Source organism: Perognathus longimembris, chromosome 20 (assembly GCF_023159225.1).
Source record: "Perognathus longimembris pacificus isolate PPM17 chromosome 20, ASM2315922v1, whole genome shotgun sequence".
Classification (NCBI taxonomy): domain Eukaryota; kingdom Metazoa; phylum Chordata; class Mammalia; order Rodentia; family Heteromyidae; genus Perognathus; species Perognathus longimembris.
Window position 1 is genome coordinate 19,959,611 of NC_063180.1, and position 24,664 is coordinate 19,984,274.

Genomic DNA, 24,664 nt, shown 5'->3' on the forward strand with positions numbered 1-24,664 from the left:
TGGGAAGGTTTTGAGCAGAAGAAAGATCTAGTTGATATATGTGTGTGTTTTATGCCAATCCTGGGGCTTGAACTCAGGGTCTGGTCCCTAGTGTGAGCTTCTTTGCTCAAAGCTGGTGCTCTACCACTTGAGCCACAGCTCCACTAGCAGCATTTTTGGTAGCTAATTAGACATAAGAGTCTCATGGGCTGGCAATATGGCCTAGTAGCAAGAGTGCTTGCCTTGTACACATGAAACCCTGGGTTTGATTCCTCAGCACCACATCTATAGAAAAGTTTGTTTCCCGGTCAGGGAACCAAAAAAAAAAAAAAAAAAAAAGTCCAGAAGTGGCACTGTGACTCAAGTGGCAGAGTGCTAGCCTAGTGCAAAAAGAAGCCAGGGACAGTGCTCAGGCCCTGAGTCCAAGGCCCAGGACTGGCAAAAAAAAAAAAAAAAAAAATCTCATGGACTTTCCTGTCCAGGTTGATTTCAAACCATGATCCTCTTATCTCATTCTCCTGAGTAGCTAGGATTACAGGTATGAGACACCAGCCCCAGCTTTGGTTGATGTTTAAGAAGCTCTCTCTGGCTGCTTTGTGGGGTATGGATGAAGGCAGGCATTTTTGGATAAACTTTACCTGTCTTCAGCCTGTCAGGCTGCAGGATGAGAACAGAATGAGAAGTGTATGATGGAGTTGGGGGGAGTTATAATGTATTCTGTTAACCTTGGGGAGTCCCAGATTGGTTGAGATGGGGGGGGGCTGGTTGTGATATTTAATCCCTGCTGCTCTGAGACTGTGCTCAAGGCTGTGCCAAGGGAGGTAACCCGGGTTGGGTGAACAGGCCACTGAAGTGGAATTTTGAATCCTGTGTGGGAGTTTGCTGAGCTGGAAAAGGGAGCAGCCCCTCTGAAGACATAAGGGAGCTTGGTGTGTCTTAAGATTCTTGTCTGGGTTTGTCCATCTGACTGTACTGAAGACAAGGAGGTGAGAACCAGAAGCCTGGGAGGATGGGCCTTAAATGTCACATTGAGCACGGACTTGGCCTTGAGTTACTGGGGACCAGTGAATTTTAATTTTTGGGGGGGGGGGCATGGATCACGGGGCTTGAAGTTGGGGCATGGGTGCTGTTTCTGAGCTTTTTCACTCAAGGCTAGTGCTTTACCACTTTAAGCCACAGCTCCACTTCTGATATTTGGTGATTAATTGGAGATAAGAGTCTCATAGACTTTCCTGCCTGGGCTGGCCTCGAACCATGATCCTCAGATCCCAGCCTCCTGAGTAGCTAGGATTACAGTTATAGTGAGCGACTGGTGCCTAGCCAGTGAATGATTTTGAGCAGAAGTAGGACATTGCTCTGGGTTGATTGGTGCAGACTGGAAACTTGATGTGTTGGTGTTGCATGAGAAAATGAGTTGTGATCTGGAGCCAGCACTCAGGCGAGAGACTTGAGAGGCAGGGAGGGTTGTTTTTTTTGGTAGTAGTACTGGGGTTTAAACTTGGTCTGGTAATGGTTTGGCAGGCATTATACTACTTGAGCCATGTCTCCAGCCCTCTTGTTTTTTTGAGAGAGGAGTCTCTGTAACTCTTGCTGGCCTTGAACTCAGTCCAGTTGGGATTGCAAGTATACACTGCCATGCCTTGTTTAACCTGCTTACTTTTATGCCATGGTCATACTTTATCTAGTCCAATCCTTTTTCTGGGTGGTGGTTTGGGATCAGATTTCTCTTGGGGAGTGGGGCGGGGCAGGGTGGATGGAAACAGAAGACCTTGAACTTAGGGGAGTCACTGGGGAAGGGCAGATGGGGAGGCAGCCTCCTGCAGGCACTTGACAAAGATGTGGTTGTCATCCATGAAGAGATCTGTGTAATTTGGACAGGGCTGGTGAGGGAGATTCTGGGAGATCTGGAATCTGGGTTCTTGAAGAGTCAGGGTGATCTGACCCCTTGCATGTCCAAGGAATAGTGGCAGGCCTCACTGCTTCTGCAAGGGGCCTGGGCCCCAACTGCAGCATGGGCGTATTTGAGGCTGGCCAAGGACAGGATGAATGAAGATGCCTGGGTCCTTTGAAGGGGTCTCATCTCTTAGTTTCCCCATCTGAGTGGTGGAATGGTGGTGGTGGTGGTGGTGTGTGTGTGTGTGTGTGTGTGTGTGTGTATGTGTGTGTGTGTTGGCATTGTGATTTCCTCTGGCTGTGTTTGATTGTGGCCCCCTTTGCATTCTCCTCCTAGCCCCGAGCCCCCGACACCGGATCCTGCTGGAATTCCTCTTCCTGGACACAGAATGCACATACGATTACCTGTTTGTGTATGATGGCGATTCCCCGCGAGGCCCACTGCTGGCAAGTCTGAGTGGAAGCACGCGGCCACCGCCCATCGAGGCTTCCTCAGGCAAGGTCAGCAGGCCAGGCTGTGGGGCTGTGGCTGGAGGATCCTGAGGAGGGGAAGGGTGAGGGAGGATGGACAGAGGGAAACAAAAGGCCAGGACGAACAGTCAGCCAAAGGGCATCCCAGAGAACACAGAGATGACAAGGCCAAAAAGACAAAGGTAGTGTCTGGTCTAGTCTGCCTGGTCCACCGTGCCTAGCCGTCCTTGTTCCTACAGATGCTGCTGCACCTCTTTAGTGATGCCAATTATAATCTACTCGGCTTCAACGCCTCCTTCCATTTCTCCCTGTGCCCGGGCGGCTGCCAGAGTCACGGGCAGTGCCAGCCCTCAGGAGTGTGTGTCTGCGAGCCAGGCTGGGGGGGTACTGACTGCAGCCTGCAGGAATGCTCCGCCTACTGTGGCAGCCATGGTACCTGCGCCTCGGTGAGTTCATACCCAGGGTCCCCTGGAGCCCTGGCCCTGCTTCACCAGCACCTGCAGACCCGCCTTGCCCTACATCTCTGGCCTGGTCTTTTCCCACTCTCACCTGAGCACTCTGCCCTCCTTCCTCCTCCCAGCCAGCTCCTCCTGTGGCCTTGACTCCTGCCATGACTTCTGTGTGTGTGTGTGTGTGTGTGTGTGTGTGTGTGTGTGTGTGTGTGTGTGTGCTGGTGCTGAGGTTTGAACTCAGGGCCTGGCATCTGTCCCTTAGCTTTTCCACTCAAGCTGGTGCTTTATCATTTGAGCCACAGCTCTAAGTCTGGCTTTTTTAGTCTTTTTTTTTTTCTTTTTTTGGCCAGTCCTGGGGCCTTGGACTCAGGGCCTGAGCACTGTCCCTGGCTTCTTCCCGCTCAAGGCTAGCACTCTGCCACTTGAGCCACAGCGCCGCTTCTGGCCGTTTTCTGTATATGTGGTGCTGGGGAATCGAACCCAGGGCCTCGTGTATCCGAGGCAGGCACTCTTGCCACTAGGCTATATCCCCAGCCCCCTTTTTTTTCTTTTTTTTAGTTAAGAGTCTCACAGACTTTTCTTTTTTCTTTTTTCTTTGTTGGTCGTGGGGCTTGAACTCTGGGCCTGGGTGCTGTCCCTGAGCTCTTCAGCTCAAGGCTAGTGCTTTACCAATTTGAGCCACAGTGCCACTTCCATTTTTCTGGTGGTTCATTGGAGATAAGAGCCTCACAGACTTTTCTGCCTGGGCTGGCTTTGAACCACGATCCTCAGAACTCAGCCTCCTGAGTAGCCAGGCCTACAGGCTTGAGCCACTGGCACCTGTCAGTTTCTGTCTTTACCACTGATGCTGCCTGGGAGCCAGGCACCTCCAGCTGAGGATCTAAATCATCTGTGAGCCTTCTCTGATTTGATTCCTCCTATCTGAGCCCTTTCAGCCTACAATGAACTAGGATGCTCCCCTCTTTCCTCCAGCCTCTCCTCTTCTGTTTGTTCTTAATTCTTCTGTGAGTCTTGCCCTTTCTCTTTTGGTTTGTCTTCTTTGTTCTATCTCCTCCCTCTGGTTATGTCCTGCTTTCTGTCCGTCTGGCTTTCCTTTTGGCCCTCTGTCTTTCTCCTTAATATTCTCTCCCTTCCTGTCTTCCCTGCCTGCCCCATCTGTCTCACTCTAGCTGTTTCTGTCTTTGTGTCCCCTCTCAGCTCTCTGACTCTTTCTCTCCCTGTCTTTCTGTCCCTTCCTCCCTAGCCCCTGGGACCGTGCCGCTGTGAGCCTGGCTTCCTGGGACGTGCCTGTGACCTGCATTTGTGGGAGAACCAGGGAGCTGGCTGGTGGCACAATGTCAGCGCTGGAGACCCTGCCTTCTCCGCCCGTATTGGGGCGGCTGGTGCCTTCCTGTTGCCACCAGGGCTGCTGGCTGTTTTTGGAGGTGAGTGGCTTGGGGGGATGGTCAGTGTGTGGGACTTGGGGGCCTGGGTGCAGCCTGTGGCCAGAGCTTGAGACTTCTTCCCTTCTACAGGTCAGGACCTCAACAAGGCCCTGGGTGACCTGGTTCTATACAACTTCTCTTCCAACACCTGGGAGCGCAGGGATCTGAGTCCTGCCCCGGTATGGACCTTCTTCTGCCCTGCCCGGGGAAGCCTGTCCCTCCCCAAGGCCCCCCAGAGCAGCCTCCATCACCCCGTACTGCTCCTTACAACCACAGCTTAATAGACAAACCTGCTTCAGTTTTTATCTTTGCTTGCTTTGTTGCTTTTTTTTTTTGGCCAGTCCTGGGCCTGGGCCTGAGCACTGTCCCTGGCTTCTTCCCGCTCAAGGCTAGCACTCTGCCACTTGAGCCACAGTGCCGCTTCTGGCCGTTTTCTGTATATGTGGTGCTGGGGAATCAAACCTAGGGCCTCGTGTATCCGAGGCAGGCACTCTTGCCACTAGGCTATATCCCCAGCCCGTTGCTTTTTTTTTTGCTGGTCCTGGGGGGGCTTGTACTCTGGGCCTGGGCGCTGTCTCTAAGCTTTTGTGCTCAAGGCTAGCACTCTACCACTTGAGCCACAGCTCTACTTCTGGCTTTCTGTGGTTGGAGATAGTCTCAGGGACTTTTCTGCTTGGGCTGGCTTTGAACCTCGATCCTCAGGTCTTAGCCTCCTGAGTAGGTAGGGTGACAGGCGTGAACCACTGCCACCTGGCTTCTTTTTCTTACAATTTTTTTTCTTTTAAAACTTGTCTTATTTCTGTATTAGCATCAGCATCCATATGTAGCATGAGGACTTCACTGTGACAACTCCACACATGCACACAGTGCACTTTGAACAAATTCACCCCTCCACCCTCATGGTTTTCTTTTTCTTTTACTGCCCCCTTCTTTCTACATCCTGCCTTTGTGTACATCTCTCATGTCTCTCTGTCTGCCTCTGTTTTTGGCTTATTCTTGGTGTCTTGTCCATCTTGTCCATGCCTCTGTCTCTCTGAGTCTATTTCTCTGTTGTTCTGTCACTTCAGTTTCTGTCTTCTATCTCTTACTCTCTCTCTCTCTCTCTCTCTCTCTCTCTTTCTCTCTCTCTCTCTCTCTCTCTCTCTCTCTCTCTCTCTCTCTCTCTCTCTCTCTCTCTCTCTTCCCCCAGTCCTGGGGCTTGAACTCTGGGCCTGGGCACTGTCCCTGAGCTTCTTTTGCTCAAGGCTAGCACTCTAACGCTTGACCACAGTGCCACTTCTGGCTTTTTCTGTTCACCTGGTACTGAGGAATCGAACCTAGGGCTTCATGCATGCTAGGCAAGCACTCTACCGTTAAGCCACATTCCCAGCCCCACGTTTCTCCCTCTTACTGTGTCTGTCTCTCTGCTTTTTTGGCTCCGTCTGTCCTTTTCTTTCCCTACCTATCTCTGGCCTCTTTGCCTCTGTCTCACCCTCTGTCCATCTCTGCATGTCTATGTCCACATCTGGTTCGATTCCATCCAGCCATGTCCTCTTAGCTCTGTCTCCTTGTCTCTTCCTCACAGGCTGCCCGCCATTCCCACGTGGGTGTGGCCTGGGACGGCTTCCTGGTGCTGATGGGTGGTGAGCTGGCTGATGGCTCGCTCACCAACGATGTATGGGCCTTTAGTGCGGTGGGCAAAGGCCGCTGGGAGCTCCTGGCACCCCCTACTTCCAGCTCTTCAGGGCCCCCAGGACTGGCAGGCCACGCGGCTGCCCTGGTGGATGACACCTGGCTCTATGTGTCTGGTGGCCGCACCCAGCATGACCTCTTCTCCTCCGGCCTCTTCCGTTTCCGTCTGGACATCTCCGGTGCGGGTTACTGGGAGCAGGTGGTCCCCGCAGGTGGGCGCTCTCCCGCCGCCACTGGCCACTCCATGGTGTTCCACGCTCCCTCTCGGGCCCTACTGGTCCATGGTGGACACCGGCCTTCCACTGCCCGGTGAGTGGCTTGCCCTACACCCCTGTCCCTCAGGGCCAGGCTAGCCCAACACCTGAGGGAAGGTTAGATTTAAGAAGTCTTTGGGTACAAGTGCAGTGGTAAAGTAATCAAGACTCTGTCTAAAAATAAATCTGAAGGCAAAAGGGCTGAGGTGTGGACCAAGTGGTAGAATATGCTTAGCAGGTGGGAAGCCCTGAGTCTCATCCCCAGCACCACCCCCAGTCTCATGCCTCCCTCCAAAAATGCTGCAGCTACTAACAGACTTCGAGAGATATCCCGTCTTCTCCCTCGTTCCCTCATTCACTTGTTTACTCATTTGTTCACTCACCTCCCACACACCATAATTTTTCCTTTTTTTTAGTCATGGAGCTTGAACTCAGGGCATAGGCATAGTCCCTGAGCTCAAGGCTAGTCCTCTACTAACTGGAAGTAAGAACCACATGGGTCCAGGCACCGGTGGCTCACACCTGTCATCCTAGCTACTCAGGAGGCTGAGATTTGAGGATCATGGTTCAAAGCCAGCCCAGGCAGGAAAGTCTGTGAGACCCTTATCTCCAATTAACCACCAGAAAACTGAAAGTGGCGCTGTGGCTCAAGTGATAGGGCGCTAGCCTTGAGCTGAAGAGCTCAGGGACAGCGCTCAGGCCCAGAGTTCAAGCCCCATGACCAGGAGAAAAAAAAAAAAAGCATCACATGGATTCCTGCCTCAGCTGGCTTTAACTTCAATCCTTAGATCTCAGCCTCCTGAGTAGCTAGGATTACAGGAGTGAACCACCAGCCCCTAGCTGCCTGTGATTCTTCATTAACTTTCCTGGCCAGTGTCCTCCCATATACTTCATTCATTCATTCATTCGTTCACTCACTTATTCTTGTGTCCAGCCCTGAGCAGATCCTGCAGACAACTCATGTGGGCCCTGCCCACAGCAAGTGTCTAGCGAGGAGAGGGTGTTGACTCTGACCTCTATCCTGTATGATGACAGAGCTTCTCAGAGCTCAGATAAGGCAGGGCTCAGCTCTTCCCTTGTTGCCCAGAGCCTCTGCCTTGCCTGTCCCCTGTAGGTTCTCTGTAAGGGTAAACTCCACGGAGCTCTTCCATGTGGACCGGCGTGTGTGGACCACCCTGAAGGGCCGGGAAGGACTACAGGGCCCCCGGGAGCGAGCCTTCCACACAGCCAGCGTTCTGGGCAACTACATGGTGATCTATGGTGAGGCGGCCCACGATCCTGCCCACTCGCCAGGGGCCCGACTGAACCCTGATCTGAGACTCCCTGCCTGGGTGCCCCCACTTCCCTTGGGCTGACCAGCTGTGTCCCTATCCTCCTTCCCCAGGGGGTAACGTGCACACCCATTACCAGGAAGAAAAGTGTTATGAAGATGGCATCTTCTTCTACCACCTTGGCTGCCACCAGTGGGTATCGGGGGCCGAGCTGGCCCCTCCAGGGACTCCTGAAGGTGAGCAGCTCCGAGGGGTCCCTCACACTGCGTCTGGGCAGGAGCCACCCCCTCTCCTGGTGAGCCAGGCAGCCTGTTGTCTCTGGAGGCAAGCTTGGGACTGAGACGAGGCTGGCTGCATCACTGTGGAGCTGGGAGCCAGATGCGGCAGTGGGGGGCTGTAGGCCTCAGCCCAGGTTTTGTGTCCAACTGTTTCACTTGTTTTTTGTTTTTTGTTTTTCCAGTCCTAGGGCTTGAACTCAGGGCCTGAGCACGGTCCCTGGCTTCTTTTTGCTCAAAGCTAGCACTCTGCCACTTGAGCCACAGTACCACTTCTGGCTTTTTCTATATATGTGGTGCTGAGGAATTGAACCCAGGGCTTTGTGTATGTGAGGCAAGCACTCTACCACTAAGCCACGTTCCCAGCCCCGTTCCAGGTTTTGTGTGTCCAGCTGTCCCAGGTTGCCGCTAAGAAGCAGTGACTTCTTCACGGTCATGGTGGGCAAGTGGCAGGACCAAGATGCCTAGCTACAAACAGCCCCTTGCCCCAGCCATCCCTTAATCTCCTGTGCCCCCCTCACCTGCCTCTCGGCCACTAGGCTGTCACGAGAGTAAGTTGAGGGGTGCATGAAGCATGAAGAGCCCTGCAAAGAGCTCACCTTGGTCATTTTTTATGGTTCTGTGGGCCAAGCCTCCTGGCTTCTGTAGGGGTTAGATAGGGCTGGGAAGTGACTGCTCACTGACCACTTGTCCGTCAGTTAGGACTCTTGGTTGCACAAGGCAGAAACTCAGCCCAGGTGGTATGAGCACAAAGGAGAACTTCTTGGTTCACTTAAGTGAAAGCTTCAGGCTGAGCTGGATCCAGGAGTTCACTGATTCGTCTCCAATTGTCATCTAGGTTCACTGCCATCTGGGTTTGCCCTGCATAGTTGGTCACCAGCTTGGTTGAAATCTGCTCCCTTACAATAGGCAGAGAGGAAGGAGGTTGCTCTTTCCTGAACCAGTTCCTGAGGCAGACAGACTCGTGCTTAGGCCCCACTTCTGCCAGCTCCACTCGTGTCCCTGGGCAGTGGGAAGAGGGACATTGGGGACTATCACCAGAGAGGCTGTGGGGGGATGGCTCCACTCACAGAGAAGTCATATGTCCCGCCTCACGCCACACAGCTGGTAGTTGATTCGTGATTTGAACCCATGGATTTCTACCCCCAAGAGCATGCTCTGTCTAAAAGATGACTTGGGCAGGGATGTTGCGACCAAGAGGTAGGAGAATTACATCAGTGCAGAGCACGGCTCCTGCAGCTTCCTTTGCAGGTGGGTGGAGGCCAGGCTGAGGCTCGTGAAGATGGAGCCTCGAGGGGGCTTGGGGTCTAATAGTCTTGGTGTGTGTGTGTCTGTTTGTTCTTCTAGGCCGAGCAGCACCCCCTAGTGGTCGGTATTCTCACGTGGCAGCCGTACTTGGTGGCAGTGTCCTGTTGGTGGCTGGGGGCTACAGTGGCCGGCCTCGGGGGGACTTGATGGCCTACAAGGTGCCCCCCTTCGTGTTTCAGGCTCCTGCCCCAGATGTGAGCACTGGGGGACAGGGAGAGGGTGGCCTGGTCCCCACAGAGGAGGGAGGCCGTGGGGCAGGATGGAGGAGGTGTTAGAGGGTGGCCTGGGTGAGGGATGGGTGGGTCCTCAGGGTGCTGAGTGATTGGAGGGGCTGGGGGGGGGCAGGCAGACCCCAGAATTGAGCAGAGCTTCCCCCTCCCCACTGTCTCTATAGTACCACTTGGACTACTGCTCCATGTACACTGACCACAGTGTGTGCTCCAGAGACCCCGAGTGTAGCTGGTGTCAAGGGTCCTGCCAGGCTGCACCCCCTCCTGGGACCCTCTTAGGGGTCGTGAGTAACTCCCCTGCCCCCTGCCCTCCTGACCCTCCCCCTCTGCCTAAGCCAGGTGGTCAGTGGCTGCTCCCATGTGGAGCCCTGGTTCTCACATCCATGATCCTCATTTCTGCTCACGACCTGACCGCTGAGCCTCTGCCCCCTGCTAGCCTGTTTCCGTGTCCCCCCAAGTCTCCCCTGCATTTCTACCCTGCTCCCTTTCCCCAACCCACAGTTTGCTAGTTGCTGTCATGCCGGGACCCCGTGTCCACAGCCCATCTCAGATCCCTCGAGCCCGGGTGGACAGTGAGCCCCATGCCTGACCTCCCTTGCAGTGTCCAGCTGCCAGCTGCCTGGGCCTAGGCCGTCTCCTGAGTGACTGCCAGGCCTGCCTGGCCTTCAGTAGCCCCACTGGCCCTCCCCGGGGGCCCGGCGCGCTGGGCTGGTGTGTGCACAACGAGAGCTGTCTCCCTCGGCCTGGTGAGTGTTCGTGGGGGATGGGAGGGGTGTCACAGCCTCCCTTCTCCATACCAACCCCCCCCCATCCTGATTTCCCTTCCTCCCAGAGCAAGCCCGCTGCCGAGGGGAGCAGATCTCTGGCACTGTGGGCTGGTGGGGGCCAGCACCTGTCTTCGTCACCTCCCTGGAGGCTTGTGTCACCCAGAGCTTTCTGCCTGGCCTGCACCTGCTCACCTTCCAACAGCCGCCCAACACCTCCCAGCCTGACAAGGTGGGAAGTGAGACTGGTCCTGGGTGAGGTGTTGGTGGTCCTGGGCTAGCAGCTTGTGTGGGGATGGTGTGTGTGTGTGCACGTGTGTGTGTGTGTGTGTGTGTGTGTGTGTGTTGCTAGTGATGGAACTCGGGACCTTGTGCAGGCTAAGTATGCACCCTGTACCGAGTTACAGCCCCACTCTTGTGTTTATCTTGAAAGTCTTTACATTAAGTATCTAATATGGGCCGGGTGTGATGATACATGCCTTTAATCCCAGCTACTTGGGTGGTGACGATAGGAAGATTGCAATGTAGGGCCCTCTGAGTGCTAGCACTCAGAATGCTGGCACCTAGCTGAGATTTTTTGTGTGTGCGCGCAGGTGCACGCGCAATTCTGGGGCTTGAACAGAGCCTGGGTGCTATCTCTAATCATTTTTTGGCTCAAGGCTAGCACTCTACCACTTGAGCCACACTTCTACTTTTTGCTTTTTGCTAATTAATAGGAGATAAGAGTCTCTGATTTATCTGCCTGGGCTGTCTTTAAACCTCAGTCCTCAGATCTCAGTCTCCTGAGTAGATGTGCTTACAGGCATGAGCCACTGGTGCCCAGTTCCTTAGTCCTGGAATTTTTTTTTTTTTTTGTCAGTCATGGAGCTTGAACTCGGGACCTGGGTGCTATCCCTGAGCTCTTTAGCTCAAGGCTAGTGCTCTACCACTTGAGCCATAGCTTCACTTCCCGTTTTCTAGTAGTTAACTGGAGATAAGAGTCTCTCAGGGGCTGGGAATATGGCCTAGTGGCAAGAGCACTTGCCGCCTACACGTGAAGCTCTCGGTTCGATTCCCCAGCACCACATATATGGAAAACGGCCAGGAGGTGCGCTGTGGCTCAGGTGGCAGAGTGCTAGCCTTGAGCGGGAAGAAGCCAGGGAATGTGCTCAGGCCCTGAGACCAAGGCCCAGGACTGGCCAAAAAAAAACAAAACTAAAAAAAAAATTTAAAAAAATAAATAAAAAGAGTCTCGCAGACTTTTCTGTCCGGCTGGCTTTGAACCTTGATCCTCAGATCTCAGTCTCCTGGGTAGCTAGGATGACAGGTATGAGCCACCGGTGCCCAGCAGTCCTGGAATTTTAATACAATCTGGAGATGAGCAGGGACTGGGGTCAAGGTGGGTTCTGGTTCCCCACCTAGCTCCTGCTCCCTACCTCAGTTTCTCACTTAATGAAATGGAGAAGCTGAGTTGATCATTCTCAGGCTCTGACGTGGTCTTGAATGGGAGGGCCCAGGGGGAGAGGGGCTCAGACCTTCGCCCCTTTGCTGTTGGCACAGGTCTCCATTGTCCGCAGTACAACCATCACCCTGACGCCCAGCCCAGAGACAGATGTATCTCTAGTTTACCGGGGTTTTATCCACCCGCTGCTGCCTGGAGGGCCCGGCGGCTCTGGGGGTGAAGACGTGGCCGTGTGGGCCCGGGCCCAGCGCCTCCACGTCCTGGCTCGCATGGCACGCGGTCCTGACACAGAGAACATGGTGAGGGATCCTGGGATTCTTGCGGGCTGGGCAGGTGGGGGGAGGTGGTAAATACTGGGCAGGATATGCTGATGTGGTAAGGTGATGGTTCGGGGGGGACACGAGAGAAGTTACAGGGATAGGACGAATTGTTAGCACAGGAGGGGTGCCCTGGGGCTTTCAACTAGTAACAAAAGTTGAGGTGCCAGGTGCTGGTGGCTCATTCCTGTCACCCTAGCTACTCAGGAGACTGGGATCTGAGGATAGCAGTTCAAAGCCAGCCCGGGCAGAAAAGTCTGTGAGACTCTTAACTCCAATGAACCACCAAAAAGCCAGAAGTATAGCTGTGGCTCAAGTGGTAGAGCACTAGCCTTGAACAAAAGAAACAGAGGGACAGTGCCCAGGCCCTGAGTTCAGTGTTGGGGCTTGAACACACACAAAAGATTTGGGGCGGGGGTTGGAGAAGGTGTGGGTATTTGAGTTACTAAGTGAGATTCCTCTGAGGCTGTTGGTCTCTAGTGGTTTGAGGGTACGTTGCAGCTTCTTGGGGATCTAAGGGGCTATGAGGCCCTACCCTTCGTAAGGAACTGGGATTCCTGGGGGTCCTGTGAGGCTTTCTGAGGGCACTGTCTGAGACTCCTCCCTCCCCCCAGGAGGAAGTGGGGCGCTGGGTGGCTCAGCAGGAGAAGGAGACCAGGCGGCTACAGCGTCCAGGATCTGCTCGTCTCTTCCCGCTGCCTGGGCGAGGCCACAAGTACGCAGTGGAGATCCGCGGCCAGCTCAACGGCTCGGCAGGCCCCGGGCACAGTGAGCTCACCCTGCTGTGGGATCGGACCGGCGTGCCAGGCGGCAGTGTGAGTGCCCGGTCCAGCCTTGCCTTCAGATCCCCTGAGCTTTCCAATCCCCAGGCTATAACTCTGACTTCCTGGCTGACCTCTGACCCCTTGACACTTGTGTTCTGAACTCTGGACATCACTTTAGACCTTCTAGAGTCTAACCACTGATTCCAGACCTTGACCTGACCCCATATTTTGGGTTATTTGGGGGGAAAATTGCTGGGGGTGGAACCTAAGACCCTTGGCATGCCAGACACAAAGTGTTCCTCCAGTGAGTAATCTCCCACCCAAGATCTCGTATGCTGACCCCTGATTTCCTGTCCTCTATAGTTTGATTTTTGTTTTGTTTTGTGCCAATCCTGGGGCTTGAACTCAGAGCTTGAGCACTGTCCTTGAGGCTTTGTGCTCCAGGCTAGTGTTCTACCACTTGAGCCACAGCACCACTCCACTTTTTGGTAGTAAATTGGAGGTAAGAGTCTTACAGACTTTCCTGCCTGGACTGGCAGATCTCAGCCTCTTGAGTAGCTAGGATTACAGGTGTGAGACACCGAAGCCCTGCTATTTTTTGCCCTCTCTCACTCTTTCTTGGTACTGGGGATTGAACTCAGGACATTGTACCTGTCGGGCAAGTGCTTTGCCACACCCATCTCATCCTTTTTTTTTTTTTTTTTTTTGTCTCTAAACTCTTGAATTTAGGCACCTTCTGGGTGCTGGTTTCCCAAATCCCGACTTTCTATGCTGAGTTCTCTTCCTGTCCAAACCCATAACTCCCATTGTGGGCTCAGGACCCTGGCCCTGCCCCCCACCCTGACTCCTGGCCCTTGTGTGTCTTGTCCCCAGGAGATCTCCTTCTTCTTTTTGGAGCCCTACCGCTCCTCCACCTGCACCTCCTATTCTTCCTGCCTGGGCTGCCTGGCGGACCAGGGCTGTGGCTGGTGCCTGAGCAGTGCCACCTGCCACCTGCGCCAGGGTGGGGCCCGCTGTGAGGATGACAGGACTGGCAGCTCCCTAATGGTGCTGGTACCGGCTCTCTGCCCGCTCTGCGAGGAGCATCGTGACTGCCACGCGTGCACCCAGGTGCCTGCTGAGCCACAGGGGGTCTCGGTTGACGTAGGCAGAGTGGGCAACTAGGGCAGGGCCGCCTGGCATAGGCAGCCGGGGAGCCCTGGGGCGGGGGCAGATAGAGGGTTCTCTATAGAGATAGGAGGCATGGAGGCAATGGGTTTAGGTATCCAGGAGCCATGATGTGCCCCTTGTAGGGGGAGGAAACACATGTGAATCCCCTTCCCCTATCCTTTTTTTTTTTTGGCCAGTCCTGGGCCTTGGACTCAGGGCCTGAGCACCATCCCTGGCTTCTTCCCGCTCAAGGCTAGCACTCTGCCACCTGAGCCACAGCGCCCCTTCTGGCCGTTTTCCATATATGTGGTGCTGGGGAATCGAACCAAGAGCTTCATGTATAGGAGGCAAGCACTCTTGCCACTAGGCCATATTCCCAGCCCGCTTCCCCTATCTTTCCTTCTTCTTTTTTTCTGTTTTGGTGCTGGTCCTGGGGCTTGAACTCAGGGCCTCGGCACTGCTGTCCCTGAGCTTCTTTAGTTCAAGGCTAGTGCTCTACCACTTGAGCTACAGCTCCACTTAGCTTCTTTGGTTGTTAATTGGAGATAAGAGGGTTCATGGACTTTCCTCCCCTGGGTTGGCTTTGAACTGTGATCCTTCAGTCTCCTGAGCAGCTAGGATTACAGACAGGCATGAGCCATCAGTGTGTGGCTTTTTTTTTTTTTTTTTGTAAGTTTAAGAGCCTCACAGACTTTATTGCCCAGGCTAGCTTTAAACCATGATCCTAGGATCTCAGCCTCCTGAGTAGCTAGGATTACAATGTGAGCCAGCTCCCCTTCCTCTTTGTCTTCCCCACCTCACCCCACCTAGCCCTGGAGAAGTCTCCAAATCCTGTACATTGCTTCTGGGTGGTCTTTTGTGCAGGTTCCTGGGCCTATCATGAACATTGGCTCCTTGGCCACCCACTGAATCCCCCCCCAACTTTCATGGGCCCCCTTTGGGGGTGGGGTGCTGGGCAGCCAAGTACAAGGTCTGTAGCTGAAGTGGGGTGCAGAGAAGTGTGCACTAGAGACAGGTAGTTGGGCTGGGGGGCCAGTGAGGGGGGGTAGTGGCTTGTCACAGGTGATGGGGTAGGCACCCGGGGGCCCAAGGGTGACTCCTTCACCACCACTTTCCCAGGATCTCTTCTGTGAGTGGCATCAGAGCTCCAGCCGCAAAGGGGATGCAGCCTGCAGTCGGCGGGGCCGGGGCCGGGGAGCCCTGAAGAGCCCTGAGGAGTGTCCCCCACTCTGTAGCCAGTGAGCCTGACAGGGCCCAGGGTGGGTGGGGCGCCCCTGGGGGTGGGGCTGCCATGACACACCCAACTTCTTCCCCAGGCGCCTGACCTGTGAAGACTGCCTGGCCAATTCCAGCCAGTGTGCCTGGTGCCAGTCTACCCACACCTGCTTCCTGTTTGCGGCTTACCTGGCCCGGTACCCGCATGGAGGCTGCCGGGGCTGGGACGACAGGTATGCGGCTGGGGCCTGGGCTGATGGAATGGGGGCCTTAGCCTGGCGAGGTGCCCTGGGCTCTGACTCCTGTCCTCCCCCGTCACCCTACAGCGTGCACTCGGAGCCTCGGTGCCGCAGCTGCAGCGGCTTCCTGACCTGCCATGAGTGTCTACAGAGCCACGAGTGTGGCTGGTGTGGCAACGAAGACAACCCCACCCTGGGACGGTGAGGGGGGCTGGCGAGAGGCTCGGTGGGGAGGGAAGGGTGCTCGGGCTGCTCTCCTCAGTGCTAATATCCTCTTTGTGTCTCCGCCCGGTCACCTGTCCCCCATCCTGTGATCTGTGTTTTTCCTTTGTTTCTCTTTCCTTCTCTCCCTTCCTCTGTGTACTTTCTCTGTTTCTCCTGTTTCTCCTCTTTCTCCCCCCCTCCTGTCACTGTTGCCCTGTTTCTCTGCTGCCCCCGCCCCGCAGGTGTCTGCAGGGGGACTTCTCCGGGCCTCTGGGAGGGGGAAACTGCTCCCTCTGGGTGAGCCAGGGCCTGGGCCTTTCAGTGGCTCTGCCAGCCCGCTGGGCTTATGCCCGTTGTCCAGATGTGGATGAGTGTCGCCTGGGTCTGGCGCGGTGTCACCCACGGGCAACCTGTCTGAACACACCCCTCAGCTACGAGTGTCAATGCCAGCGGGGCTACCAGGGCGATGGCATCACGCACTGCAACCGCACGTGAGTGAGGCGGGGGTTGCCATGGAGATGGGTCGGGGCTTGAGGCAGAAGAGGGGAAAGCTCCTTGGTGGAGCCAGCAGCCCCAGTGAGCCTGGGTGGGTCACTCTGCAGACAAGGACCTCAACTGAATGCCAGGGTACCCAGGGTAACTACAATTGCCATGGAAACAGGACACTCAGCCTGTGGATTGCCATCTTTGGCATTGCTACAGAGATGGAGGAGACCAAAGGAGGACTTAGTTGAAAGGGTTTTCACAGTGGTGACAGGTGGTTGCTATGGAGACAGGTATCACCACGTGTGATGGAGTTGTCTTGGAGACAGCATCACACTCCAGGACTGTGTGAATAGGCAGCCTACATGGGAGGATGTTACTGTGGTGGATCATGGGTTGCTTTGGGGGGTCTGGGTCCCCCCACCCTGTGCTCAAACCCCCTCCGCCAGGTGCCTGGAGGACTGTGGCCATGGTGTCTGCAGTGGGCCCCCTGACTTTACCTGTGTGTGTGACCTGGGCTGGACATCTGACTTGCCCCCTCCCACACCGGCCCCAGGGCCCCCAGCCCCCCGCTGCTCCCGAGACTGTGGGTGCAACTTCCACAGCCACTGCCGCAGGCGGGGACCTGGCTTCTGTGATGAATGTCAGGGTGAGCAACTAGCCCCCCACCCCACCCCCTGTCCAGGTATACCTTGGGGGACCTCCTCCCTCAGTCTCTCCCTGGACAGCAGTGGGGCCCCTGTCCCAGTCTCTGCTCCTGATCCCAGTCGGTTTTTCTTGCCACTATCTCTGGCTGAGCCTCATTTCCCCATCATGAGTTCTTGTGTCTCCCCTGTCTGGCCTCAGTTTCTCTCCTTTAAGTCAGCGGGGGAAGGGGTTAGGGATGGGCAGAGCCAGTTGGTGGGGGCTATTTCCGCCCTTGCCCTTGATTCTTCTCCATCCTGCTGTGGCCTCCACAGACTGGACATGGGGGGAACACTGCGAGCGGTGCCGACCCGGCAGCTTTGGCAATGCCACGGGCTCGGGAGGCTGCCGGCCCTGTCAGTGCAATGGGCATGGGGACCCACGCCGTGGCCACTGTGACAACCTTAGCGGGCTCTGCTTCTGCCAGGACCACACGGAGGGAGCCCACTGCCAGCTGTGCTCCCCCGGCTACTACGGAGACCCCCGGTGAGCCGGAGGGCCAGCCAGCTGGGCGGGGTGGGCTCAGGGTCACGGTGGCAGGAGGCAGCATGGGACTGGTCTGACCAGGCTCTCCTCCGTCCCCACAGGGCTGGTGGCTCCTGCTTCCGTGAGTGTGGGGGCCGTGCCCTCCTCACCAACGTGTCCTCAGTGGCTCTGGGCTCCCGCCGGTTTGGGGGACTGCTGCCTCCGGGCGGCGGCCTTTCCTACTGTGTGTGGGTTGTCTCGGCCACAGAGGCGCTGCAGCCCTGTGCCCCTGGGACCCTCTGTCCCCCGCTCACCCTCACCTTCTCCCCGGACAGCAGCACCCCCTGCACGGTAAGCACTGGGGGGCTAGAGTTCAGCAAATAAAACAAGACAGTGCTCCCACCCAGTCTAGGTCCCCAGACAGGCCCCGACCCCATGTTTCCAAATCCCAAACTGTCCTAAAGATCTTCCCACTCTTTGTTCCTAAGTCCACAGATCCTGCCCTTTCCTGGTTCTCTTCCCAGTTCCCAAACTCCCATCTCCCAGACCAGGAATGTTACAGTTTCACACCTTATGTCAATTGGTGGTGGCTCTCAGAAGCTGTGTATTGAGAAAGAGATCAGTGTAAGAGTGTCTGACCCATTACTCTTGTCTGCTTGGAACATAGAAATGGGAGGAATGACCTCCAGGCTGGATGGTCTGACCTGGCTGTTCAAAAGGCTCTTTCCCAGTATCCTGTTCTGTCTTTCAGTCTGCCTGTCAGTCTGTCTGCCTGCCTGCCTGCCTTCCTGCCCATCCATCCATCCATCCATCCATCCATCCATCCATCCATCCATCCATCCGTCTATCATCTATTTCTCTCTATCAGATAGTCTTCTGTATAGTTCTGTCTGGGCTCATGATCCTCCTGCTTCAGCCTCCTAAGTATCTTGGACTATAGGCTTGTACTGAGCCTGTCTCTGTCCTCTCCTCCTGAATCCCTCCTCCTCACAGACCTTAAGCTCCCCCATTTCTTGTCCCACAATCCCCTAACTTTTCACTCTGCACTCCTCAGCTGAGCTATGTCCTGGCTTTTGATGGATTCCCACGCTTCCTGGACACTGGTGTTGTCCAGTCAGACCGTAGCCTCATAGCTGCCTTCTGCGGCCAACGGCGAGACAGGCCCCTCACTGTGCGGGCTCTGTCTGGTAAGGTGGTGGGGGTGGGAGTAGGGGTAGGGGGGTGGGGGGCGTGGAATGGAACCCAAGACCTCTCACATACTGGTCAAGTGCTCTACCACTGAGCCTTACCCCTAACAACTTGTTTAGGGGTGCATATTTTTTGTTCCTGCGCTTGTCACCTTCCTGGGCTTAGGATCCAGGTTCTAGTCCAGGAACAGACACAGTCCCTTGTCTGGGTGATATAGCTCTTCTGTTTTGGGCTTTAGTGGTCCACCACGTGCAAGGAAGGGTGTCTATGGGAGCCTGAAAAAAATACCTTAGCTGGCTGGGAATATGACATAATGGTAGAGTGCTTGCCTTACATTCATGAAGCCCTGGGTTCAGTTCCTCAGCTGTGCCCTCGCCTCTTTGTGCTCGAAGCTAGTGCTCTACCACTTGAGCCACAGCACCACTTCCGGCCCTTTCTGAGTAGTTTATTGCAGATAAGAATCTCATGGACTTTTCTTCCCGGGCTGGCTTTGAACCACAATCCTCAGATCTCAGCCCCCTGAGTAGCTAGGATTACAGGCATGAGCCACCAGCACCCAGCTTATTTTTATTATTTTTCATTTCCTGGGGATTGAACCCATAGCCTTGTACATAACAGACATGTGCTATTCCACTGAGCAGCAACCCCAGCCTAGGATTGGCACTGTCAAATGGATAGCCAGAGCTCGATGGGTTGGTCCAGGTGGGGTAGAGTGTGCTTTGCATTCCGGCCATGATCATAAATGATGGCGGCCTGGCAGCACTGCCCGGTTAAGCTTGGTTTTTGTCTCCACCCTCCTCTCACACAGGGCTGCTCGTCCTGCACTGGGAGGCCAATGGATCCTCCTCCTGGGGTTTCAACGCCTCTGTGGGCTCTGCCCGCTGTGGCTCAGGGGGCCCTGGGAGCTGCCCGGTCCCCCAGGAGTGTGTACCCCAGGATGGGGCTGCAGGTGCTGGGCTCTGCCGATGTCCCCAGGGCTGGGCTGGTCCCCACTGCCGCATGGCCCTGTGTCCTGAGAACTGCAATGCCCACACGGGGGCTGGGATTTGTAACCAGGTATGGGGGCGACAGGGCCAGCTGGGGCTGTAGGGGTCAGGAGTAGTGATTGGAGCTCTCCTGAGCCCCTTTTCCATTTTTCCCAGAGCCTCGGTGTGTGCATCTGCGCCGAGGGCTTCGGAGGTCCCGACTGTGCCACAAAGCTGGATGGTGGGCAGCTGGTCTGGGAGACGGTCATGGACAGCCGCCTCTCAGCTGTGAGTTGGGGTCCTGCTGGCTCTGTCTCATGGGTTGCTTCCCCGTTCATCTCTACTCCTGGGACCACCCCTGGGGCCACCTAGGCTTACCTTTATCATGACCTTCTTGACCTCGGGCCCCTGACTCGTGACCTTAGGACACTGCTAGCCGCTTTCTGCACCGCCTGGGACACACAATGGTAGAGGGACCTGATGGCACCTTGTGGATGTTCGGAGGCCTGGGGCTGCCCCAGGGGCTGCTGGGAAACCTGTACAGGTAACACAGGATACCTGAGCAAGGGATGTTACCTCAGGGTAAGATAAGCCTCTAAGATGAGGGACATCCCAAAGGATGTTGGGACACTTGTCCTAGGAGTCTTAGCCGTGGACATGGGCATTGGGGTCCTCTGAGTAGTGCTGTCCCAAGGATAGAGGATGATTGTCACAGGAAGTGACCCCAAAGGATGCTAGGACATCTGTCAGGGCAGGTCCCTTTTCAGGAACCTGGGTGACTGGACATTGACAGTCAATGACTGATTTATTTATTTTTTTGTCAGTCCTGGGGCTTGAACTCAGGACCTGAGCTCTTTTGCTCAAGGCTAGTGTTCTACTATGAGCCATAGCACCACTTCAGGCTTTTTCTGTGATTAATTGGAGATAAGAGCCTTATGTACTTTCCTACCTGGGCTGGCTTTGAACCCATCTTCAGATCTCAGCCGCCTAAGTAGCTAGGATTATAGGCCTGAGCCACTGGTACCTGGCTACTGATGCTCTTTTTTTTTTTTTTTTTTTTCCCCACCTTGGCCCCAGGTACTCGGTGAGTGAGCGGCGGTGGACACAGATGCTGGCGGGAGCTGAGGACGGGGGCCCAGGCCCGTCTCCCCGTTCTTTCCATGCAGCTGCCTACGTGCCTGCGGGCCGTGGGGCCATGTACCTGCTGGGAGGGCTCACAGCTGGAGGCGTCACCCGTGACTTCTGGATCCTGAACCTCACCACCCTGCAGTGGCGGCAGGAGAAGGTGAGCCTTCGTGTGACCAAGTAGTACCTGCCATCTTGGCCGCCAGCAGAAGCCATGCCTGCATGCATGATGGGTTGGGTTCAGAGAAAGACAGACAGACAAGAGGTGGTCGCACAACTGAATCCCACTGGCTGACTTAGGTCCGGTTGTAGTTTCAAGCTGATGCTGGCCCAGGGCCTGGGGTGCTCTGGCTGGTCAGGCTGGACAGAGCCTGCCCCTTCACAGAGTGAGGGCAGAAGAGCAAAGCCTTCCCAGAGACACCATGGAGGCTGCCCGAAATCTGACATGGAACTGGGGCCACAGAACTGACCGGAGCCTGCCCGTGCAGCTGGCAGGGCCCCCACGGGCTGTGGTCTCACCAGCCCTGGGGCGCTCGGTCTCGCTTCTGCCCACGAGAGGACCTCTGACCTCTGGGTGACCTTGGCCCTCCACCCTGCAGGCCCCACAGACTGTGGACTTACCAGCAGTGGCCGGTCACAGCCTCACTGCCCGCCGAGGCCTGTCTCTGCTCCTGGTGGGTGGCTACTCCCCTGAAAATGGCTTCAACCAGCAGTTGTTCGAGTACCAGCTGGCGACTGGCACTTGGGTGTCCGGAGCCCAGAGTGGGACGCCCCCTACAGGTGGGACCAGGAGCAGAGTGCTCAGAGCTTCAAACAGGCTCTGTCCACTGCCCCCTGCAGGTCACTTCCCAGTATACCCTCAGCCATCCAGATTCCTTGGGAACCACCTCTGTACCCCCCCCACCCCTCCACACTTCATGATGGCCTCCCTATCTCCTCCTCAGGCTCTAAGACAGATCACCACCCCTCCATGCTTTGATCACAATTCCCCAGACATCCTACCATCTCGTCTCCCACCTCTGAGTCTGTTATAGCATCCCAGCTGTTTGTTCTCTCCCCTTTCCCTGTGTCCAGTGATCATCTACACTCCAAAGGAGGGGCATGGCCACTGGGGAGGGGAGCCCAGGAAGCTGGGCATAGGGTGGTAAATTCAGGCTGTCTCTGATCATCCTGCCCGCTCCAGGACTCTATGGTCATTCGGCAGTCTACCACGAGGCTACTGACTCGCTGTACGTGTTTGGGGGCTTCCGCTTCCATGTGGAGCTGGCGGCCCCCTCCCCGGAGCTCTACTCCCTGCATTGTCCTGACCGTACCTGGAGCCTGCTGGCACCATCTCAGGGGGCAAAGGTCAGGAAATGGGATCCAGACAAATGGCTACTAGGGCAGGAGCCATGTGTTCTTCTTTCCCTGTGCCCAAAGGACCGACATCCCCCACCCCTCGTCCCCCACCCCTCGTCCTTGCCTCCCTCGCTTTCCAGTCCCTTATGTGGAACTGTGACATCCCAGATACCCACTTGTCCAACCCTGGTGTGGAGGAGAGATTCCTCCATCAGAAGAGCAGAGGCCTAGGTTTTGCTGCACCTTTGCACTCACTCTCCCCATAACCCTGGCCCCCCCATCTGTAAAAAGTAGGGTTGAGCCAGGAGCCAGTGGCTCATGCCTGTAATCCTAGCTACTCAGGAGGCTGAGAAGCTAACCTGGGCAGGAAAAGTCTGTGAGACTCTATTTCCACTAACCTACCAAAAAAGCCAAGTGGAGCTGTGGCTCAAGTGGTAGAGCACTAGCTTTGGGCAAAAGAAGCTTAGAGACAGCAGTGCCCAGGCCCTGGGTTCAGACCCCATGATTGACAACAACAACAAAAAAAAGTGTAAGTGCTTCCTGCCTTACAAGGCCAGGGAGACAGGGTGTGGGGGACAGGGAACTGTCTGCGGGCGAGGACAGTTTTGTATGACTTTTCTAAGCTCCTCTTGGGAAAGGGAGGCAGAGAAACAGGCCTGAGGGAGCCTCTTGCCCTTGGCCTGTCTTGATCACAGAAATGTGGGTGTTTGTCTTGAGGGGTCTGGGCCATGTTCACAGGGAGCAGCATGGGTTGTGGGGCCCCAGGACCATCCTCAGAGAAGAGGGTTGGCTTTGTCGGCTGCCCCAAGGGGTCCAGGGAGTTTCTGGGAGGAAGGAGGGGGAGCTTGAGGAGAAGGTGAGCGGTGGGAGATAGAAAAGGAAATCCAGGGGTGGCGGATGTGCTGGGAAAGGGGTATATGGAGTGTGGGGAGGAGGGGTTCTGACAGACCATCCCCACTCTGTCTCCTCAACAGCCCCTCCCTCGACTTTTCCATGCCGCCGCCCTGCTAGGGGACACCATGGTGGTTCTCGGAGGGCGCTCGGACCCCGATGAGTTCAGCAGCGATGTTCTGCTCTACCAGGTCAACTGCAATGCCTGGCTTCTGCCTGACCTCACACGTGAGTCCCCACCGTGTTCCTCAGGACGGAACATGTCCGGTTTTCTGGTGGGTAATTGGAGATAAAAGTTTCATGGACTTCTTTACCCAGGCTGGCCTTAAACCAGGATTCTCAGAGCTCAGCCTCCTGAGTAGCTAGGGTGACAGGCATGAGCCACCAATGCGCAGCTCCTCCGCCTTTGATGTCTGTGTGCATCTGCTGTCCATTTATCCTTGCCTGCCTCCCCCTCCTCCCCCCCCCCCCCCACTTTCCCACGCCTGTTTCTGTCCATTGATGCTGTCTCTGTCCTCTCTGGGTATCCATCCTGACCAGCTCCCCTCCCCCACCCCATATTTCCTCAGGCCCAGCATCTGTGGGACCCCCAATGGAGGAGTCTGTGGCCCACGCCGTGGCTGCTGTGGGGAACCGCCTGTATATCTCTGGAGGCTTTGGAGGGGTGGCCCTGGGCCGCCTGCTGGCACTGACCCTACCTCCCGACCCCTGCCGCCTCCTCCCCTCGCCGGAAGCCTGTAACCAATCCGAGGCCTGCACCTGGTGCCACGGAGCCTGCCTGTCTGGGGACCAGGCCCACAGGTAGCCACAGCGACTGACAGCCCATCACCTAGCCGTGATCCCCCTTGAGTTGTGTGCTAAGCTGGCCGTGGAGGGAGGCACAGGATCACCATGGGAAGGTGGCAAGCCATCATAGGCAAGGACAGCTGGGGTGCAGCTCGGTGGGGGGCTCCTGCCTGTGGAGTGGGTTCCCACTCTGGAGCAGCTAGGTCCCAACTGGGCCCTCAATCGAGCAGTAGAGCCTGGGCCGACAAGATAAATGTGTGCAGGTATATATGGGCGATAATCTGTATTGGGGTAGGGGGCAGCCAGACTGGAAGGGAGGACAGGCCAGCTCGGGGGTGTCCAGGGACTGGCCAGGCTATTGGGTTCTGCTTGGAAACCCAAGCACCCCAGAAGCTAAGAGATTCTTTGTTGGCACCAACTCACTGGTGCACTCTGCTTGATGATTTTGGCTGTGGGGTTTGAACTCAGGGCCTAGGCTCTGTTCCTTAGCTCTTTTCCTCAAGGTTAGCACTCTACCAGTTTGAGCCACAGTGCCACTTCTGGTTCTTGGTTGATTTATTGGAGATGAGTCACAGACTTTCTTGCTTCAGTTGGCTTTAAGCCCTGATCCTCAGATCTCTGCCTCCTGAGTAGCCAGGATTACAGGTGTGAGCCCTCAGGGGCAGATTGCTTGATGATCTTGACATGAGGCGATTTGATGGGTTTGTCTGTCCATGAAACAAGCTACCATATCTACAACAGGCTGTTAATTTGTTTGGGGTGCTCCCCAGCCCCCCCCCCCAGGCTGTGTGTTGCAGGAGGGTCCCTGGCTCTTCTAAAATCTGGGGAATTATGAAATGTAGGCCCTAAAGGACCATTGTTGGTGGTGGGTAGGGGTGAGGAGGAAGGGGTGGTTGGAGAGGAACTCAGGAGGTAGAGGCCTTGGTGACTAGTGGGGCAGAAGGTATGCGGTATTGTCTGATGGCTGTGGTCCAGGTAGCAGGAGGATGTGGAACAATCCATTTCTGAGGGATGGAAGCCCCAGAATCGAGAGGGTTAGGACCAGGATTGGGAGGGTCAGCTAGGACTGTAGAACGATGTTGGAGAGGCAGAAGGCTGGGGTGACTGGGGCCGGCCCTGTGTCCTCCAGGCTGGGCTGTGGAGGGCCACCCTGCTCCCCAATGCCTCGCTCCCCCGAGGAATGTCGACGGCTCCGGACATGCAGCGAGTGCCTGGCCCGCCACCCCCGGACCCTGCAGCCTGGAGATGGAGAGGTGAGTGGCCTGGGCGGGGATGGTAAGGATCAGTGGGTGGAAGGGCTGGCGATCCTGGCGTGTACCCCTCGCGTGTCAGGAGCCACAGAACATTCCAGCCGTTATTGAGTGGACATGGGATGCTTGGGGTCCCCCACAGACCCCCCTGATCCTGTCTTCCTGCAC

General features: G+C 55.8%; 1 protein-coding gene across 3 annotated transcripts in view; it reads left to right on the plus strand.

The window, feature by feature from the left end:
• Megf8 (multiple EGF like domains 8) overlaps nt 1–24,664 on the plus strand; it is a 37,054-nt gene that overhangs the window by 2,389 nt on the left and 10,001 nt on the right. For 2 of the 3 annotated variants that reach the window (XM_048368920.1, XM_048368922.1), the window contains exons 2-32: nt 2,210–2,373; nt 2,583–2,789; nt 4,039–4,219; nt 4,310–4,398; nt 5,784–6,199; nt 7,259–7,404; nt 7,529–7,651; nt 9,038–9,192; nt 9,393–9,512; nt 9,830–9,974; nt 10,061–10,224; nt 11,532–11,732; nt 12,365–12,565; nt 13,388–13,624; nt 14,783–14,901; nt 14,980–15,111; nt 15,205–15,318; nt 15,564–15,812; nt 16,254–16,453; nt 16,764–16,974; nt 17,076–17,304; nt 18,008–18,140; nt 18,950–19,197; nt 19,284–19,394; nt 19,532–19,650; nt 20,184–20,391; nt 20,831–21,011; nt 21,415–21,578; nt 22,544–22,688; nt 23,030–23,261; nt 24,376–24,499. In XM_048368920.1, the coding sequence (XP_048224877.1) occupies nt 2,210–2,373; nt 2,583–2,789; nt 4,039–4,219; nt 4,310–4,398; nt 5,784–6,199; nt 7,259–7,404; nt 7,529–7,651; nt 9,038–9,192; nt 9,393–9,512; nt 9,830–9,974; nt 10,061–10,224; nt 11,532–11,732; nt 12,365–12,565; nt 13,388–13,624; nt 14,783–14,901; nt 14,980–15,111; nt 15,205–15,318; nt 15,564–15,812; nt 16,254–16,453; nt 16,764–16,974; nt 17,076–17,304; nt 18,008–18,140; nt 18,950–19,197; nt 19,284–19,394; nt 19,532–19,650; nt 20,184–20,391; nt 20,831–21,011; nt 21,415–21,578; nt 22,544–22,688; nt 23,030–23,261; nt 24,376–24,499 (5,468 nt within the window). The remainder of the gene's footprint in view (nt 1–2,209; nt 2,374–2,582; nt 2,790–4,038; nt 4,220–4,309; nt 4,399–5,783; nt 6,200–7,258; nt 7,405–7,528; nt 7,652–9,037; nt 9,193–9,392; nt 9,513–9,829; nt 9,975–10,060; nt 10,225–11,531; nt 11,733–12,364; nt 12,566–13,387; nt 13,625–14,782; nt 14,902–14,979; nt 15,112–15,204; nt 15,319–15,563; nt 15,813–16,253; nt 16,454–16,763; nt 16,975–17,075; nt 17,305–18,007; nt 18,141–18,949; nt 19,198–19,283; nt 19,395–19,531; nt 19,651–20,183; nt 20,392–20,830; nt 21,012–21,414; nt 21,579–22,543; nt 22,689–23,029; nt 23,262–24,375; nt 24,500–24,664) is intronic. The other variant, XM_048368921.1, reaches the window with a different exon arrangement.